Source organism: Saimiri boliviensis, chromosome 1 (genome assembly GCF_048565385.1).
Source record: "Saimiri boliviensis isolate mSaiBol1 chromosome 1, mSaiBol1.pri, whole genome shotgun sequence".
Taxonomy (NCBI): Eukaryota; Metazoa; Chordata; class Mammalia; order Primates; family Cebidae; genus Saimiri; species Saimiri boliviensis.
The window spans coordinates 212,477,014-212,497,222 of NC_133449.1; the positions used below are offsets into that span (position 1 = coordinate 212,477,014).

The following is a 20,209-nucleotide window of genomic DNA, read 5'->3' on the forward strand; positions in this document are numbered from 1 at the left end:
ATACAGAAAGATATCAGGGGAAGGGGTACTTTAAATAGTACTAAAGATCAGAGATCTCACCCTCAGAATTCACACCCTTTTAAGGAAACTATCCAGCACAGTTTATTAAAATAGAATATTACATGAAATATACATATGCTTCGACCTAGTAAAGCCACTTCTTTCATGATCCTTTTCAGGATTTCTTCCCTATGATTTGGATACTTGGCTTTGATGAGATTAAGATACCAGGAAGCAGACAACCAAATATGTGATTGGTTTAAAATCTGTAAATGTAAAAATTGTAAACCACTATGTGTTGAAATTTTGGCTGGGCAAGGTGGCTGTAATCCCAAGACTTTGGCCTATAATCCCAACACTTTGGGAGGCTGAGGCAGGTGGATCATGAGCTCAAGAGATCAAGATCATCCTGGCTAACGTAGTGAAACCCCATCTCTACTAAAAATACAAAAATTAGCCAGGCATGGTGGCAGGCATCTGTAGTCCCAGCTACTTGGGAGGCTGAGGCAGTAGAATCACTTGAACCCGGAAGGTGGAGGTTGCAGTGAGTTGAGATGGCACCACTGCACTCTAGCCTGGTGACAGAGCGAGACTCTATCTCAAAAAAAAAAAAAAAAAAAAAAGAAAAAAAAAAAAAGAAAAAAAAAATTTAAAAATAGTGATGCATGTTTACATGAATGAAAGAAGGTCGATAAAGAATGTAAGTGAAGGAAAAATTGCAGAGGCCATTTTGAGCAGACTTAACGTTTGGTAGACATTAGTGTTCAGATGTCAAAGTAGTTTCTATGACTATTTGGAGGCTTGAAAAAACCAAAAACCCCAGGAAGTTCATCAGAAAATCAGGATTCCTTGCAGTAGTTTCTGGCCAGGTCTGCTTGTCTGGAACCTCAAACGGGCTCAATGTGACAGCAAGGAATAAAGTACAGAAGCATGTACTGATAAAGGATAAGAAAATACTTACTATGGCAGTCAGACTCCTTTTTGTTGTTGTTGTTAATGAAAGAGTCTACCTCTGTCACCCAGGCTGGAGTGCAGTGGCATGATCTTGGCTCACTGCAACCTTTGCCACCCAGGATCAAGTGATCCTCTCACCTCAGCCTCCCGTGTAGCTGGGACTACAGGCATGCGCCACCACGCTCAGCTAATTTTTGTAATTTTTGTGGAGACACCACTGTGTTTAGCTAGTTAGACTCTTGAGGGCCAAAGTGTTCACTCTCCCCCAAACAAAGCCATTGGTTCTGGGCTTTAGTAATCTTTCTCATTATAAGTGGGTTGCTGGAACCACATAACTCTCACTGGGCCTTGTGAAGAATGGGGGAAGCTCAGATAAGTCGTATCAGCTCGCTCCATCATACATTCATGACCTTGTATATAACTTTTTCACATTGTATTCACTCAGGGTGAGAGAAAGTAAAAGTAACTTAATCAAGTCTGAGGTTGGTGTTGGTGGCCTAACATCTACCATAAGGCTTTTGAAATACTATATTAATAAGTACATATATTTATTTTTTAAAAACGATTTTATTTATCAAAACAGTGTTGGCACAGTAATTCTCATATTATCATCAAATAATAAAATTGCTACTTTCTTTACTCAATTGTTTAGAATCCTAGAAATTGCAATTGAATTCAATATTGTATTTAAATAAAGAACTGGAAGGAAGAGAATTAAAGACTTGGGAATTTATGGCATATAACAACACAAAAGAAAGAACTGCATATTTATGGAAACATTGTGGATGGTACAGTTCTACTGAAACTCATACACATTTTGCTGCTTAATTTACATATTATCTTTGTGGAAAAAAAAACAGTATTTTTTACTTTTTCAATTTCCTTACATTAAAATACATGTAATTCTATAGGATATCACTATAGGTGCTATAAAAACAAGTGATATAGGTGTTATATAAACCACGGTAGGTCCACCACCACATCAAAGTTAAAGTGAAAGATACTTCAAAGATTGCATGAAATGATCTGAAAACAAATTTAACAAAAAATATGTACTGTATTGGGGCACATCCATGGCCCACCCAAACTGTCTTCTGTCTCTGACTGTGGCATCAAAGAAAGGTATATGGAACTAACACTGACCTTCATAATATTGCTCCAAAGTGGATTGGATAACACCTTCCCCCCTTGACCCAGTATCCCCAGCTTTCCTAAATAATGCAAATGTCAGTCATTTATATATTGTTTCAAGTCTTTCTAAAACTTATTTGTATTTGCATACTGACTCATATATAGGATCACAAATTGATTAAGTTTGCTATCTGCATGTAGAGTGACCTTTTCTTTATTTATTCCAAACTACCTTATTCAAATAATTAAGAGGAGCACTTAGCAGGGCGTTTCAGGGAGCAAGAGGCTCCCTTAAAAGAAGGAGGTAAAATATGAAGAAATGCTAAAGCTGGGCTATAAAATATGGTGATGCATTTAAATATTTACATTTAATTATAATTTAACCCAAAATATACAATGCAATCTAATTCTGCAAATTTCAAAAGATTTATTAAAAACGCAATAGCACGGCGGGGTGCAGTGGCTGATGCCGGTAATTCCAGCACTTTGGGAGACCAAGACAGGCAGATCATGAGGTAAGGAGATTGAGACCATGCTGGCCAATGTGGTGAAACCCTGTCTCTACTCAAAATACCAAAATTAGCTGGGCATGGTGGCAGATGCCTGTAATTCCAGCCACTCAGGAGGCTGACGCAGGAGAATCATTTGAACCCAGGAAGCAGAGGTTGTAGTGAGCAAAGATTGCGCCACTGCACTTCAGCTTGGCAACAGAGAGAGACTCTGTCTCAAAAAAAAAAAAAAAAAAAAAAAAAAAAAAATTGTATTCCTTTCCCTCTTGTATCTCTGTGAGGGCAGATTCAACTTCATTTGGAATGTTCTCAAAAATCTGCTCTTGGGGTTCTTCATGAATGTAAGGCTTGAAACCAAAAGGCCTTCCTGGCCTCCTTGATAAACCCTGACATCTAGTTTCTATTAATCTGAGATTTGGTGACGAAGTCTCTGGTTTCCTGATCCTTGTCCTTTCATAGTTTGTATCAGATTTTCCATGAATGGTGAAAATTAAATAAACTGTTTAGTTCAGGTTGAGTTGAAGATGAGGGAGAGTGAGGGGATAAAGGGATACAAATGAAAGATAGATTTTTCTTTTATGTATTGGCTAATTTTCCTTGTATGAAAAACTGGTTTGGTAAACTACAGGATATTAAGCAATGTTAAAAATAATTAAAGCAGCAAAATAGTGGCATAGCGTGAAGCAATGGAGAACGTCATTTGAGGCAAAACAATTACAGGTATATCTATATATCTATGTCTGTATCTCCACATATATCCATTATTCAGGAAGTTTACTTTTAAATAGGATACAAACTGCCCTTCCCCCACCACTCCATCGTCATGCACCTTTCGGCTGGATATGATAGCTGAGAGCAGGCAGCTGCACTGGCTGATTTCTTGAGACTTCTTATTGGTTAGACAAACTATCCATAGCTCTTGACTTGATCTTTGCTGCTGTTACTCTGTTTGACTTTATGTAGGCAGTCACGTCTGATGTGCTCTTTCTATTGAGTATTTTAAAGTACTATTTAAGTAGCCAAGTCCTCAGAGTGGGAAGATTCTTCTCCAGCCATTTTATATTTTTGGTTATGGTTTCCAGAACAATTTGAAAAATATCTAGATGTGATCCTTGAGACTCAAGAGATTCAAAAAATAGTTTAACCTGTAAAATATGCAAGAAAAAATTACTCACAGTTCATAAAACACTTTGTGTTGGCCAGGTGTGATGGTTCACACCTGCAATCCCAGCACTTTGGGAGGCAAACGTGGGCAGATCAGTTGAACTCAGGAGTTCAATACCAGCCTAGGCAATATGGCAAAACCCTTAACTCTACAAAAAATAAAAAATAAAAAAATTAGCCAGACAAATTACATACACACAGGTATAGGCATTTCTCTGCCACCTCTAAAAGATTATTTTCTTCTTTTCTGCATATTCACTTTATCTTCAAACAATAGGTAAAATAAGACAAAAATTATAAATTCTCATCTTACAAGTGAACATACTGTGGCTAAAGAAGTTAAGTGATGACCTGGATAATCCCAGCACTTTGGGAGTCCGAGGAGGGTGGATCACGAGGTCAGGAGTTCAAGACCAGCCTGGCCAAGATGGTGAAACCCCGTCTCTACTTAAAATGCAAAAGAATTAGCCAGGCATGGTCATGGGTGACTGCAATCTCAGCTGCTTGGGAGGCTGAGGCAGAGAATTGCTTGAACTCAGGTGGTGGAGGTTGCAGTGAGCTAAGATTGTGCCACTGCACTTTAGCCTGAGTGACAGAGTGAGACTCTTTCTCAAAAAAAAAAAAAAAAAAAAAAAAAAAAAAAAAGAAAAGAAAAGAAAAGAAAGAAGTTAAGTGATCTACCCAAGTCACAGAGTAAATGGTGAGCTGGGATTTAAGTTCTGGAATTATGAATTTGCTTAAAGGGTAAATAAATTCAAGATTTATTGTGAAAAGAAGATGCAAAAACTAGAATGGTTTTTTTTTTAAAAGACAACTAAAATTACCAATAAGAGTTTGTTAAAAAGATCATTTAAATTACCATGTTAAAATTACCAACAATAGTTTGTTAAAAAGATCATTAAGTATGCTTCCAAACTTTAATATAATCACTCCAGCATCAAATACAATGTGAAATAAATAATACAAAAGGACTTATCTCTCGTCTATTTTCATTTTGAATACTACAAATACATGTATTTTAAGAGTCGGGTTTTAACCTTGCATCTTCCACTTACTTGCTAGATAGCATTGGACAAAAATCCTTTTTAAAAAATAAAATGAGAACTTCAAATCAGATAGTATCTAAGTTTACTTTCAATTCTACAATTTGAACATTTATTTCGAAGTTGTTAAGAACAGTAAGTCACAAACCTCTTGTAATTTATCCCTGCAGGAAAAGTGAGATGTTGTGCCAGAGATGATTATCCTTATGTCAAATGAGCCCAAGTCAAATCTGAAAAAAAATAAAGAAACACCATAGATTTAGGTCATAGAAATACTGACCTTATGTTTATTGTATCCTGTATTATATTTTTAGTGTATGTTAATAACTATGTGATAAGCTTGTATATTATAATAGATACTGTTAATTACCATAATAACATTCATCCAATACAATTCTAAAGCTGTGAAACAGCAAATTTTACTATACAATGAAAACACAGATACAGCTTCTTTGGGAAATATGTTAGTTATTCTGAAATATTTATGTTTAAATTTATGTTTCTGTTTAAAGCAGTGTTCCCTACTTTTTTCGTTACATATTCCTGTCAGTAAAGATTTTTTGAGCAAAAACTTCCCAATATGCATATTTTTATTTATAAATTATATGCATGTATTAAGATATGATAAAAATTAAAAGGATGAAATAAGAAATATATTTAGTTTTTTACACTATATATCATGTTTATAAATTTATAACAACATAAAATTTAAAATGATATAAGAAATAATAGACACTCTAATGTATTGCATTTCTTGCATACTTCAGTATCCCATTTTGGATACCACCACATTTAAACATTGTGTTTAGTGGGAAAATGTTACTTGGTTGAATTCTCATTCATGGCCACAGAATGCATCCTTCAACCCAATGTTTTATATATGGAAAATCTGTACTGTACCATGGGTCAAAGTGATTCATGCTGATAAAGCAGAGGATAGTTACAGCTCAGAAAAAGAAATGGTTCCAAACCTAGGCTCTGCACATGGTTGGATTTCATCTCCAGTTTAAAATGAAATCCACGACATTGCAAGAAAAGTCTGATCATTTCAGGAGGAAAATGACAATCATGCAAACAGGCAAATCAATGGTTTGAGTAGAGTTTTAAAGGAAACACACACACACATACATATTAAAGCAGTTTCTATTTGGTCTCATGTGGATGTCAATCAGCATTTGGGAGAGAAGTGGAAATGCGCTTTTTGCTTATGCAAAGCTGTCTGAGAACTCGCAAACTTCCACAGCTATGAAATGAGAGAGAAGGAACTAGGAATTAATGACATCAGGGATGCTAACTGATCCTGACATAAACAAAGCAAATCATACCCCTCTGATTCAAGATATTTCCATACAAGTCATAAATGACATTTTTAGATTTGGGGAGAGAGAGTGAGAAAGAGTGAAAGCAGCAATGCTGTCTTACACATTCCAACAAAATCTAATCATTATTGGTTATTTTAGACCCAGGGACATACTGAAATGAGCTCTAGTTCTTCCCTAAGTTGAAATTCCAGAAAAGACAGAACCACAACAATTTGGAGGGAGATCTCCCCAAGGACTCCTGACTGGGTTTCTTTCACCTGCACCAAGGTCTCCACTGTGCCACCTCCACAGTGGCTCTAGGGGTGAAGAGTAGCTCACCAAAATTCCTGAGGCTTTCCCCCAGTACAAAACTGCATTAACAAAGGAGGCCACATATGTGTGATGCACTCTACAAGACATCTCAAGATTCTTCTGGGCTGAGGAGACAGTCAAGAAGGGATGGTGGGAGGGACTGATGACTGCATTTAATTCAACTTGGACTTGCTCCCAGAGGTTTTTTTTTTTTTGCCTGGACTGAATGAGAGAAGGCTGTTTCCCCCTTCCCTTATTCACAGGTCTCTCCCACACTCCTGGATAGGATAATTTGGGCTAGGGAGTATCAAAGTTGACTTCATTGAACTATTTGGATACAGATGGTATCATTTATATGCTTTGAGAAACATTTAGTTACACTTGGTTTGGGCAACTGAGACATCTGCATGGAAGAACACACACTGGATGTAAACAAATACCAACTTTTTCAGAAGATGGGTCCAGTTTTCTCTCACAAAATCCCATGCTAATTGCTGCCCCTTTGGATTTCTGGCAATGGCATGAAGTAGAGGTGCCAAGTCCTGTGTCTTGATAACCTTTCCTTCCATTCCTAGTTCAAGTAAACTGAAGAAAGAAAAATCATTTGTTTCTAAATAGTAGGTATTATGTACATGGACATTAACTCAAGCTACCAATATATTAAAAGAACAGAAAGAGGCATGATAAAAGTATAATTCCCAAAACAATAATAAATTTTCTGGCAGCTAACATTTTTAATGTTCCAATTAAACTTTTACTTTTTTTTAGAAATAATTTTTATTTTGTTCCTAGCAAAAATGTTTACTTATTATTTCAAAGAACTTTGATTAGCATCATGCACACATTTTCTATGCAAGAATGTATTTTTACAACAATAATTTTCCTTCAAGTTTCTGAAGATAAAACACAACCATTTGTCTAGTATCAATCATTTGATTATTAACTAGGGAATACCTGTTTTCACTATTTGCATTTTGTCAATATATTCTTTTCTGAAAGTTAAAGCCATATACCTTTTGATTCAATTATCTTACACCTTTAAAACTGGTGGCTGAAGTTTTAGTGACTTCACTGAATTTGTGTCAGTTTACTTATAACAATTTAGTTAAATTATTGAACTTACTTCAGTAACTTTTCCTGATGCTTGTTCGTTGACAAACCATACAGAATTTTGTTTTTTTCAGCACTTGACATCGACAGTTTGTATTGCTCTAAAAGGTAATTCCATCCTTCTGTCGTCTGAGCACCCACAGAATACACAATTTTTAAAACATCTGTTGGTATACTGTAATAGCAAGCACAAAAATGAAGAAAAAAGTTTATGAAAGAAAAACTCTTTTTTCTTATTAAAATTTTAAGGCCCATAACAGAATTGTCTCTGAATTATTTCTAGTACTCAATGTATTAAATCTTTTTCTCTGCCGAACTCATACAAATATTTTATGTTCTTTGACTCTGCAAATTATTTGTGTTTTATCTCCTACTTATGATAAAATGTTAGCACGAAAAATAAGCATAAAATTTTAACCTACTCTGAGGTGAAAATAGAAAGTTGATATAATCAACAAATACAAAAGATTTCTGAAATACAAAACAACAGGTTTATATAAATTCTATCATTTAATAACCACTATTGATGCTATAAGATTTTTTAAAAAGATGATTACTTGATGCTTTATCACCAAGTTGAGGGTATATATATATTTTTTCTTCTTCTTCTTTTTTTTTTTTTTTTAAGACAGGGTCTTACTCTATTGTTTAGGTTGGAGTGCACTGGCGTGATCATAGCTCACGGTAGCCTCAGCCTCCTATCCAATCCTCTTTCCTTAGCCTCCTGAGTGGCTGAGATTATAGGCACGTAGTACCATGCCTGGCTAATTTTTAAACTTTTTTGTAGAGACGGGCTCTCATGATGTCGACAAGGCTGGTCTCGAATTCCTGGGCTGAAGTGATCTTCTCACCCATTGCCCTAACAGGCATGAGGCACTGCACTTGACTTGGACTTTTTTCCTTGTTGGGACTCAAGCCTGTAATCAGTTTTAGAAAAAAAATGTTTTTTTAATCTTTTAAGTCTATTATTCTCTTCTTTTTGTTTCTGTTTGAATGGGTTGTACAAATGAAGCTAAAATGCAAACATTCTGTTTCCCTATGCAACATAGAATAGTATTATTTCATCTTTATACTAGTTACAAGAAGGATCATCTTAACCTGCAGTAACCCATATACAGTAGATACAAGTGTTCAACCTGTTGAACATACCTATGAAAATATTCACCTCGTTGAAAGCATTTTCTAAGGCCTGTCTGGGAGTTATCTGTCTCTCCAGGCCTAGAGAATCTCAATTTAGTACCATTCATTAGGGTCTAGTTATTTTATAATTTTTTTTAAAACTGGTAAGATGCAATGAAATTATTTTCTGTCCTTCTACAAAAGACACCATTATTTTTATTTTTTATTATCTTGAGGACATTAACCATTTTTTATTCTAAATGGGCATATGATTTTTAATCCCAAATGTCAACAAATCAACGAGAACTATTACTGATTTCTCAGAAAAAAACACAACGCAGAGCATTGGGAGGGAGTCAGAAATCTGCATTTGTCATGAAGGGACCACGTGGTAGAGATTGTACTAGTCTCCATACATCTTACTTAACTGTCAAAAGCTACCCACTGAGACAGTTATTATCCTGATTTTTTTTAAAGCAGGAATAAATTTCAGAAAAGTTAAGCAACTTGCCTAAGATGACATAATTTGCCATTTTCCAGAGGGGATTTAAACCTGTGATTCTTGTGCTTGTGCTATATCCACTCTACTATATGTACTTAAAACATTCCAAGTGACATTTTAATAAAAGTAATAAAGATAGAATAATTAAATTATAATACACATTGTTTTCATTTTAGTGTATTTTGCTGAACAAATTTATAAAAATTGGTAATAAACACATTGTAAGCTCCCTGAAGTGAGGCCACATGGTTGTTTTGTTCACCACTTTATCCTTAGCTCCTACAGCAATGCCTGGCTGGCATAAAGGAAACATGCAACTAGTTATATTTCAAATCTACCAATGAATGAAGTAATCAATTAATTTATGAAAGGAAATTCTTCATTAAAATTCATACTAGCCATCTTGGAGTTTGCGTAAAACAAAAATATTTCATTACGTATTTTTTATTACAAGCATAAATAAGCTTTAGCTAGAATATTTTCATAGGTATGTTCAACATGTTGAACACTTGTATCTACTGTATATGGGTTACTGCAGGTTAAGATGATCCTTCTTGTAACTAGTATAAAATAGATGAAATAATACTATTCTATGTTGCATAGGGAAGCAGAATGTTTACATTTTAGCTTCATTTGTACAACCCATTCAAACAGAAACAAAAAGAAGAGAATAATAGACTTAAAAGATTAAAAAAACATTTTTTTCTAAAACTGATTTCAGGCTTGAATCCCAACAAGGAAAAAAGTGTCCAAAAAGAAGAAAACTTGAATTACTTTTTTAAAAATAAAAATTCAAGAAAGGATTTCAAAAAGCTCACTGAGATTTAGTTACAGGGAAATAAGTTATGATACCATCTTATAACAATTTAGCACACAAAGTTTTGTTGTTGTTGTTGTTGTTGTTTGTTTTGTTTTTGTTTTTGTTTTGAGATAGGGCCTTTCTCTGTTGCCCACACTGGAATGCAGTTAAGTGATCTTGGCTCATGGCAACATCTGCCTCCCAAGTTCAAGCAATTCTCCCACCTCAACCTTCCAACTAGCTGTGATTACAAGCATGCACCAGCACATTCAGCTAATTTTTGCATTTTTAGTAGAGAGGAGTTTCACTATGTTGGCCAGTCTGGTCTTGAACTCCTAACCTCAGTGATTCACCCGCCTTGGCCTCTCAAAGTTCAGGATTATAGGTGTGAGCCACTGCACCTGGCCAGCACAAGGAAAATGGACACCGTTACATTTCATGGTACCAAAATTGTAATTTTTTTCTTCTCTTTTAAGAACACGAATTTTCCTTAATTCGTATATAAATTTGACTTCCTAAAACATCCAACTCTAGAGTCAGATTTAAAAAATAATGATATAAAGGCATGTGTTGGACAGAAATCAAGGCTTACATTAAAAAGATTGAGTGGCTTCTATCAGTATCTTGGGTTACAGCTGCTCAACTGAACTGCAACATAATGCATTTGATCACTGGGCATCTTCCTGATTATATTCATCACTAGAATTAATTTTGCCACCATTCACATCATTTAGATGGTCAAAGTCATCCATTTCCAATCAAAGACATAACTTGGGCTAGGGCTTGACCTTTAGTGTTGGTTGATAAGGTAGCAAACACATTTTGTAAAAAGTAACACTCCCTCTTTTAAAATGAGTTTTATCAAATGATCAATTGTGTTTTAACTGCATATATATTTCATATTGCTTCTTCTAACATCTTTTTTATTTTTAAAAAGGCATTGCTTTTGGAGATTGGGCTCCCCTGCCTCTAATACATGGCTGTCTTTCTGTTATCATGCCAATGTTTATTAGGTCTCCCCACAGACACCTAAACCTTGCTTTCCCCAAAATCTATTGAGCACTTACAATGTGAGAGCATGAAACAGGATTTGTAATTCTCAGCATGCTTTTTTTTTCCCTATCCTCACTAAAAGGTTTTAGATCTAATGTCTTGCTTAATCAAAGACTTTCACATCAAAGAGAAAAGAACAAAGAGTAGGACAGAAGTCTAGATCTACTTTAATTTTCCGCTGGATTCCATCCACTGAGAGAAGAGTTCAGCAGCTTTCTGGATGCAAGGAGCATGGTTCAGGTCACAGGCCAGCTTCAAGAGAGCAGAGCGGAGCATCCTATCCCAGACTGAGCCCTCGTCATTCCAGCTTTGCCTGTCAATCAATGGCTTAAAATACTGAAGAAGGTAACGCTGCAGAAAATATGAGATGGTTAACAGAGAGGCTAAATTTAGTTCTTCACACAGCTCTTGCCCATCTAAAGGGCTCAACTCTAAACTTTCTGCCTAAATAATGTATCTTTGTATTTTTCTTCTCTTTTCTGGTTCCTACCCAGCACACTTAGGAAACAGAGTTTTTGCATTAAAACATGGTTTAATTTCCTATCTGAAAGGGCAATATCAGTGGATATAAAATAAAATCAACTTTAGCAGAGATGCTTTGCACGTGATCCTGGTATCTAGCTCTTAGAATTGGCAATGATAAAGAACGAGGGTCATTGACCATTACATGCTATCAGCCAGTCTCCCGAGCTGCTTTATGATTTAACCTCAAGGACTTCACACAAAACAGACTGAGCCTCACTGATACTCCAGACACTGTGCATTTACTTAATGCATTTTCTAAAAGCAACACAAACCTTGAGGTTTTCAGAGACATCTGAAATATTGCTTCTGTCCATCATGCGGTAAAGCAATTCTAAGTAACTCAGACCTTGGAGAAGCGCAGGGCTGCTTGTTTCACGTTGGAGGTAGCGAGTCATGTCAAGAGCTTTGTCTAGGGTCAGTCTCCCTGCACTGAGGTATAAAACAAATGTCAGTGGTTTGTGCATAACTTATAGTTTTCAATATTCTCAACATTAAAACAAATATGAAATAGAGAACAATAACAGAAGTAGGTCATTACAGCTAGACCATTTGGTTTAAATCTTAGCTCTGCCACTCATTAGCTGTGCTCCAAGCAATGCGTAGAATGCTATCTGAATGTTTGCTTAGCTTAAAGAATAAACACATATATAAACATAAACTTTAGCCCAACAGTAAAAATTGATACCTACTTACTTGTATCCAATTTCAGTTAGAGTGTACCTTTGAGAAATAAAATTATATTCTTGAAGCACCAATTTGGGGGTTTATTTTCAAGATGTGAGACTAAAAGAAGCAAATATAGCTTTTTCTATAAGCAAATTGAAGTTGTCATTTCAATTCCACTCAACTCATACAAGGCTCAGGTCTTTAAATTACATTTAAAACGTATGAAAACCTAACTAAAATAGATATCCATTCTTGCACCAAATTCTATCTCCATGCTGGGTATGATGACTCACAACCATAATCCCAGAAATTGGGAAAGCCAAGACAGGAGGATTGCTTGAGCCCAGAAGTTTGAGACCAGCCTAGGCAACATAGGCAGACCCCATTCTAACAAAAAAAAAAAAAAAAAAAAAAAATTAAAAATTGGCTGGGTGTGGTGGTCTGTGCCTATAGTCCCACCTACTCAGGAGGCTGAGATGGGAGGATCACTTGAGCCTAGGTGCACAACTGCACTTCAGTCTGGGTGACAGAGTGAGACCTTAAAAAAAAAAAAAAAAAAAGGAAGAAGAAGGACAAGAAGAAGATAAAAGAGACAGTGTTGTGTTGTGGTTAGGAGAATGGCTCTGGAGCCAGCCCTTGGATAACGGGTAACCATGTCTTGCCCACTAAAGAACTAAATAGTATCACCTCTTGTAAAGATTGATTTAGACTGGGCATGATGGTCCATGCCTGTAAACTCAGCAATTTGGGAGGCTGAGCAGGAGAAGTGCTTGAGGCCAGGAGTTCAATACCAGCCTGGACAATATAGGGAGACTCTGCCTCCACAAAAATAAATAAATAAATAAATAAATAAATAAAAATAATTAAAAAGAAAAAAATTTCTGTCTCCAAACTAAACATGATCACTATTGTTTCCTTTAATTCCGTTTTTGTTTGTTTGTCTTTTGAGACAGAGTATCATTTGGTCACCCAGGCTGGAGTTCAGTGGCGCGATCTTGGCTCACTACAACCTCAGCCTCCTCAAGCAATTCACATGTCTCAGCCACCCGAGTAGCTGGGATTACAGGCATGCACCATCACACTGGGCTAATTTTTGTATTTTTAGTAGAGACAGAGTTTCACCATGTTTCCCAGGCTGGTCTCAAACTCCTGGCCTCAAGTGATCTACCCACTTCAACCTCCCAAAGGTTGAGCTGGGGTTACAGGTGTGAGCTACTGTGCCTGGCCTCCTTCAATTCTTAAATAGATGTCTCATAAAGCAAGGAGGAAAGTGGTTTATAGTACTGAGAGAGAACAGCAAGTAAAAATATTTTATTTAGTTTTATCTATTATGAGAACTTTAAATTGTTTCCTTATACAAATTACTTTTGTTATAAAAGTTATATAAGTAAATATAAACAAATTATAAAACAACTAGAAATTAGAGAAGACTCATAATTTCAATACCCTACACACTCACCAATAGCATTTTAAAATGATTCCTTCAGGTTTTTGTTTCCTCTTTGCACTCATTTTTTTCATATGTAGTTACAAACAAACATAATAATACACAAACTTATATTCTGCTTTTTTCCCAACTTCGCATTATTTGAAATGTACTTTTCTATGTTGTTACCTCCTCTTCCTATTCATCTCATGACATTTCAAATAATTTGTATTAGATAATACTAATAATGTTAACAGCTGACATTTATTGAATAGGTACTGCACTTCCTCCTTTATCTTCATTACCTTACGCAATCCTCCAAACCATGTATGTTAAATATTATTATGACTAAAATTTTAAACACGCGAAAATTTAGGCTTAAAAAGGTTAAAAAACAAAAAACTTGCCTAAGCTCAAAAAATTAGTAAGTGAAGAGGTAGTACTTGAAATCTTCTGTTTTCATATAAAATTTGTATTCTTTACCTCATTAATCTGTCTACTTAGTGAAGAAAAGATGATTGGTTTTCTAACAATGCATCAATAACTTCAAGTTTCCTCCTGCTAAATTTAGGCAATCATAAATGCATAGGCTAGAAACAGCAAAAAAGACTTCACAACTACCTACAAGGTTAATTTGCTGAGTTCTCAATATTCTCCATTATTTTCCTGGTCTTGTATTGTTAATCTATCTTCTCTTCAGTCTGCTCAGAGCTTCTCCTTTGAGCAGGCAAACCTCCTTGAACTAACAATAGCCTGCTTCTTAGCTCACCTTTCTTGTATTCACTCATATGTAGGATGATGTTTTTCCTAATTTTGGCCTCCAATGTCACTTATATGTAGGATAGTGTTTTCCCTAATTTTGGCCTCTAATGAGCTACACCTCCAAGATGTTCCCGAGACCCACGGGACTGAGGATTAAGTGTCACTTCCTCTTTCATTTCTAACTAGAGGATTTTAGTGTACCGAGAAACGTTGCCTGAGAGATGTCCTGTTGGTCACTTTCACTCAATTTGAACTAAACAAGCTTCTGAAAGGAAACTATATGTACATTGAGTAAAGTGAGTGCATCACAGTAATTCTCAGAATAGAGAAAGCTTACAATACACAATATTCTACCTGATCCTCAGTTCCCTCCACCCAATGGTGATCGTGTGACCTGATTTATTCTACACATTATTCTGTTGATAATAGAAATAGAAAAGGAAAGAAAACACTTTGTCCTTCCAGGAAAGTCTAGAGAGGAATAAACGCAAACAGCCAATTGTTACTTTATTTCCCTACAAATTTCATACTAATTTCTCCAATGTAAGTAATGAATAGATTTCATAACAATCCATTTAAAATTATAAAGGTTATGACTATATTTATGCTTTTTCTTTAAGAGATTACACAGGTATTTGGTGTAGCAGCTACTACCATAAATACATTTTAAATGTGGGGTCACAAGCTCAAATACTTAGAGTCCACACTAAGTGAATGAAACAGGCCATTTGAGACTGGTGCTTGGCAAAGAGTAGGCATCGCCTAAAGAGAGTGTGACCCACTGCACCCTCCTTTACAGCTGTCCCGGGGCCCACAGGATAAAGACCCACAGTTGCCAAATATCATTTTAAAGAGAGTCCAAAAGTCAGGATTTTTATGTAAAGTTCTCCACATTTTAAAATATTGGAATATATTTATAAACACTGTATGAGTCAAAATACCTTATTAGTGGTAGCCTTTGGCCTAGTGGTCAGTGTTTGAATTCTATTCAAATCCATATCTAATAAATGACCACTGCTGAACATTTGATATTGAAGTCTAGCACATCTTGTTACGGATCAGTCATTTCCCACAAAGACGGAAGAAATGTTACCTTACCCAACTAGCTGAAACACATCATGAATCAGACCTATTCTGTCCTTAGGTCTGAGAAGTGTGTGGTTCCGATTCAGCTGTGTAATAAGTTGGTCCCATCCATGACCCTCATAGTGAACGATGTAGTAGCCATTTGAGTCCACATTAAATTTCACCCAACTGGTCTTTTCAGGTAAATCCAGAATATCTAAGAGGATAAAATTGGTATAGGTATTTTATTATCAACATACACATTAGGAACATCTCCACAACTGTTAATGCAATCACTTATAAATCAATGGGAAGACAAAGTCTGGGGAGAGTCATAATGATATTCATTTTCATAGTCCACTGGATGATTTCTTTTGGAGATGACAGCCTTAAATTTATAAATAAATTAATTCATAGAAATAGGGCTGCTGAATGTGTTCTCCAAAATTGCCTATGCAGATCTAACAGGCATGCAACAGCCCAGTGAGCCAGATGACTAGCATGACGGGAATTTGGCTTCATTTGCTGGTGCCCTTATCTCAAGGTTTAGTCACTAGTCATTGAAATATGTATGAGTGAATAGGTGATCCATTCGTCCATTTCAGTAAAAGAAGGACTCCAGGTTGAGCATGACTTTGTGATGAAAAATCTCTCAAATTTTATTAAAGTGTTTAGAGGAAAATTAAAATTATACTATGTATTTTTAATACAACATATATTATACTCAGGGGTAAAATTACATTATAATATTCCCTCAACAATTCTGTGAGGCTTAGTGCTTATCCAACATGAGATGAAAAAATTGAAGCGCAGGATAAGTTTGTAAATTTTCTTAAGGTCACGTATCTAACAGGTGAGAGAGTAAGGATTTAAATCTAGAAGCAATCAATTTTAAAGTACATGCTTTTTTCCACTGAACATGTTTTGCCTCATGCATAACCTGTAAAAATGGATTAGTGGGTATTTAGGACATAAGATAGATTTCTCTCATTTCTTGATGTAAATAGTCTATCTCTAAATGATAAATGCACAAGAGAACTTCCCACTGAACAAAAAATCCAGACTTTCTTACTGAAAGAACTATTTTAGTAAATAACATATGGATAAATGACAATTTCTCTCAAATATAAATCTTTTGTTATTAGATTTATTTATTGTACCCTTCCTTCAAATAGCCCAACACATGTTTAATTTCAACATTGAAATGCCTGTTTGGCTAATTAATTCATTACCTGTCTTTGATTTTAGAATGTGTCTGTGGATCACATTAGAGGAACTCGTGGAGTAGGTCAATGGGATATGCCACAGGTACCTATGTTAGAGAGTAAAGATAGTTACAGACGAAAAGAATGCTGTTGTGATTTTTTTCACATTTAAAAGGCCCCTAAGTACCCATCATCCTTCACACCGCCCACAAGTAGTACCATAAATTTTACAGGCTAAGACTAGTATACCCTTAAGTATACAAAAATGGATTCCCTTATACTTATAAAGGAGCAGCTCTGTCTACCTGGTTGAACTCTGCCACAAATATTTGTGTCGTTTGCTGTCCTAATCTCATACCATAACATATTCTGCTGTTTGTATGAGAAAGAAAACCCAATATTCCTTTCACATTTTCAAAAACTGACAGTCTGATGCTGATTCAAATAACTACACCAAAGCTGTAGGGAAAGCCTCAAGAAGTAAATAACTTACTCCAGTATGATTTTCTATTTATCCTTTTGTTCAACAGAACTACTCACATCCAACCTCCCAACTGATGAATGACTGCAATAAATAGTCAAAAATGCTACAGCCTAGGACCTATAGGAGAGCTAAATCCAGAGAGCAGAAAAGCAGAATGGATTAGAGGAAAAGGTCTCAGTTACTTTTCAATGGCTGTGCTGTAGTAAATAGGAGAACTTGGCTATCTTTTTCTAATTAACTTTCTAGCAGCCTCTAGAATTTATTTCCTCTATTAAATCAAGCCATGTTAGCTAAAGTAATCCTGCACATGTAAAATCATGTGCTTGATAACACCAACAGGTGTAAAACAGAAAGAGTAAATGAGGAAGTGTCCATTAATCCTTGGAAAAATGTAAAGCAGTAAAGGAGACAACATACCCTGACTCTCTCTAGTCTAGTGAGGGTCAGGAAAAATGATCCTCATGCTACCCCCAGAGTACTGATCATTAACCGGAAAACCTGAAATATTAACACAAACAGGAAGAAAAGGGCAGGCACGGTGGCTCATGCCTTTAATCCCAGCACTTTGGGAGGCTGAGGCGGGCAGATCACTTGAGGTCAGGAGTTCGAGACCAGCCTGACCAACATGGTGAAACCCCATGTCTACAAAAAAAAAAAAAAATCACACACACACACACACACACACACACACACACACACGCACAATTAGCCAAGCATGGTGGTGTGGGCCCTGTAATCCCAGCTACTTGGGAGCCTGAGGCAGGGCGATTGCTTCAACCCAGGAAGCAGAGGTTGCAGTGAGCCGAGATTGTACCATACTCCAGGAGACTCTGCCTCAAAAAAATAAAAAAGAAAAAGATTTAAGAAAAAACCCACATAGATGAATATCTAAGACTTAATGGATTGGGATCCATCAGTGCATCTTGGCTCCAGAAGAAAAGGGATTTTTCCAGATAAACACATCTAGGGGTAGAGACAGGGAGAATAGCACTTCATGAATTTGGATAGGCATGAATCAGAGGGCCATCATTTTATAAAAACTGTCTAGATAATGCCCTAGAAGGAGGAAAAATACAGATTATTGTAGAAGATCCTTGTTATTCTGGGTCAGCCACAGTTTTGAACTCTCTCATGACATTTTGATAAGTTACATAATTGTGAGTCCGGCTTTCCCAATAATGAAGCAGACATTAAATTATTCAGTCTGGTTTACCAAGCTGAAACTTGTCTAAGCTCTCTGAAGTTCAGACTTCAAAACAACACACAGAAAAATAGAAGGATGCATACGTAAGAAGTGCCATAAGAGTTGCCATTGGATTGGAAATGTGTAACTGATTAAACAACCCCCCCAAAAGCCCCAGTAATTTCATGTGTTAAAGATCTTTTTGTTTCTGATTTTCAGAAAAATTCTAGCATTGATAGCTAAGTTCTTTAAAAACAAAATTATCATCATGAGAACTAGAAAAGATTCACTTGGATTATTTCATTTTAAATTAACCTTATTCATCTTAAATTAACCTTATTCTAACAGTGCTCATAATGAGACAGAGCAGGAAGGGGGCTTGGCGTCAGCTCACTCCCACTACAGCTTTCTTTCCTGTATCCCCAATGATCACAGAACCTACACCACTACCTCACTGATGCCATAATGTTTGGACCATGCCTTTTAATTTAATGTTTGAAACATTCATTTTAATTCCAGGAGCTGGCCTTGGGAGATAACCAAGGTTGTAGAGTGTCCGACTTAGGGAAGGAATGCTGAACAACTGCTTTCAGCCTTGTTGCTTGTAGCCAGATTACCAGGTAGCTCATTACTCAAGATAATCGTAGCAACCAGGTATTGCTTACCTGCATACCTTATGCCTCACGTGCTTTGCCCAGTCCAAACTGCATACCCTACCCCGATACCAATTCCTTTGCCTAATGAAAAGTCTCTACCAGAGACTTTGAAAAGTCAGTCAAGGAATTCTCTCTCTCTCTCTCTCTCTCTCTCTCTCTCTCTCTCTCTCTCTCTGTTTCTCTCTCTCTCTCTCTCATGCTGCTTCCCTTATGTCTGGGCATAAGCTCCAGTGAAGCCTTGTCTGGGAAAACTCTTTTGGCCTCATATCAATTTCTACTGCATAGACAGCCCAAGAACCCATGGTTAGTAGCATTAGTTCTAACCATGTGGACAGTGTGTTACTTGATTCCGGTAGTCTTTAACTACTAGGTTTTTCTCAGGATGGGCTGGTGAACAAGATGACAAGTGTGTTTAATTGGATTTGCTTTTATTATTACTAAGAACATCATATGTTTTAAGACATTATATTTATAGTTTATTACTGAAAAATGAAAGGCAATAGGAGATCTTAGCATCTAATTTATCACATAGGGGTATCTTTTCTCTGATAAGAAGGACAGTTGTCATACTTCCCTGGTATAGGCCAATTACAAGATTTATTAGGGCCCGGAAGTCAGTGCATTATAACATAAGTTTACCCACCATCGGCATTAGAACTGAGGTTCTCAAGGCTGATGGAATCACTAATGGTGCTGCTGAACAAAGTAGTCTGGGTCATGTGAAGCTCTTTAAATCTTATCAAGTCTACTTTAGGCCTCTGCTTCCTATATGGAACTAGCATTCTACAAAGTTGCCAGAGGAGCTGAGAGAAAGCTAAGGAAATAATGAGGAAACTGAGACGAGATAAGCTAGACCAAAAGAAGAAAAGTAGCCACCTTTCCTGCAGAACCCTCCATTCAGGGTCCTCTTGGAAAACCCCCTTGAGGAAGCGTTCCTGTTGCAGTCGGAGTGAACGCCCGTCTTGTTTAACCACCAGGAGTGGGATACCTTTCTGGAGAGTCCACGTAGTCATCATCTCTTTGACCTCCACATCTTCCCCCAGAAAGGTGAGCTGAAATGACAGATGACTATGATAACTCAAGAGGAAAGAGACAATCCAAAGAGAGATCAGAAACTTCCATCTCTTTGGATGTCAGAAACAAGGCTTGGGGAATGGAAGACTCGGGCTGGTATCTCAGGAAGGGCAATCCAGGCAACTGGATTAGGGATGGCTATCCCAGGGCTACTCTCTGCAAATTA

At 36.4% G+C, this 20,209-nt stretch overlaps 1 protein-coding gene across 3 annotated transcripts in view; it reads right to left on the minus strand.

The window, feature by feature from the left end:
* Positions 1–1,486: 1,486 nt before the first annotated feature.
* ERAP2 (endoplasmic reticulum aminopeptidase 2) overlaps positions 1,487–20,209 on the minus strand; it is a 44,935-nt gene continuing 26,212 nt past the window's right edge. For 2 of the 3 annotated variants that reach the window (XM_074383189.1, XM_003920731.4), the window contains exons 11-19: positions 19,846–20,021; positions 16,674–16,753; positions 15,475–15,658; positions 11,795–11,951; positions 11,164–11,348; positions 7,538–7,699; positions 6,859–6,999; positions 4,950–5,031; positions 1,487–3,739 (exon numbers count right to left, since the gene is read on the minus strand). In XM_074383189.1, coding sequence (XP_074239290.1) covers positions 3,602–3,739; positions 4,950–5,031; positions 6,859–6,999; positions 7,538–7,699; positions 11,164–11,348; positions 11,795–11,951; positions 15,475–15,658; positions 16,674–16,753; positions 19,846–20,021 — 1,305 coding nt within the window. In that variant the 3' untranslated portion in view covers positions 1,487–3,601. Of the gene's footprint in view, positions 3,908–4,949; positions 5,032–6,858; positions 7,000–7,537; positions 7,700–11,163; positions 11,349–11,794; positions 11,952–15,474; positions 15,659–16,673; positions 16,754–19,845; positions 20,022–20,209 lie in introns of all 3 variants that reach the window. The other variant, XM_074383190.1, reaches the window with a different exon arrangement.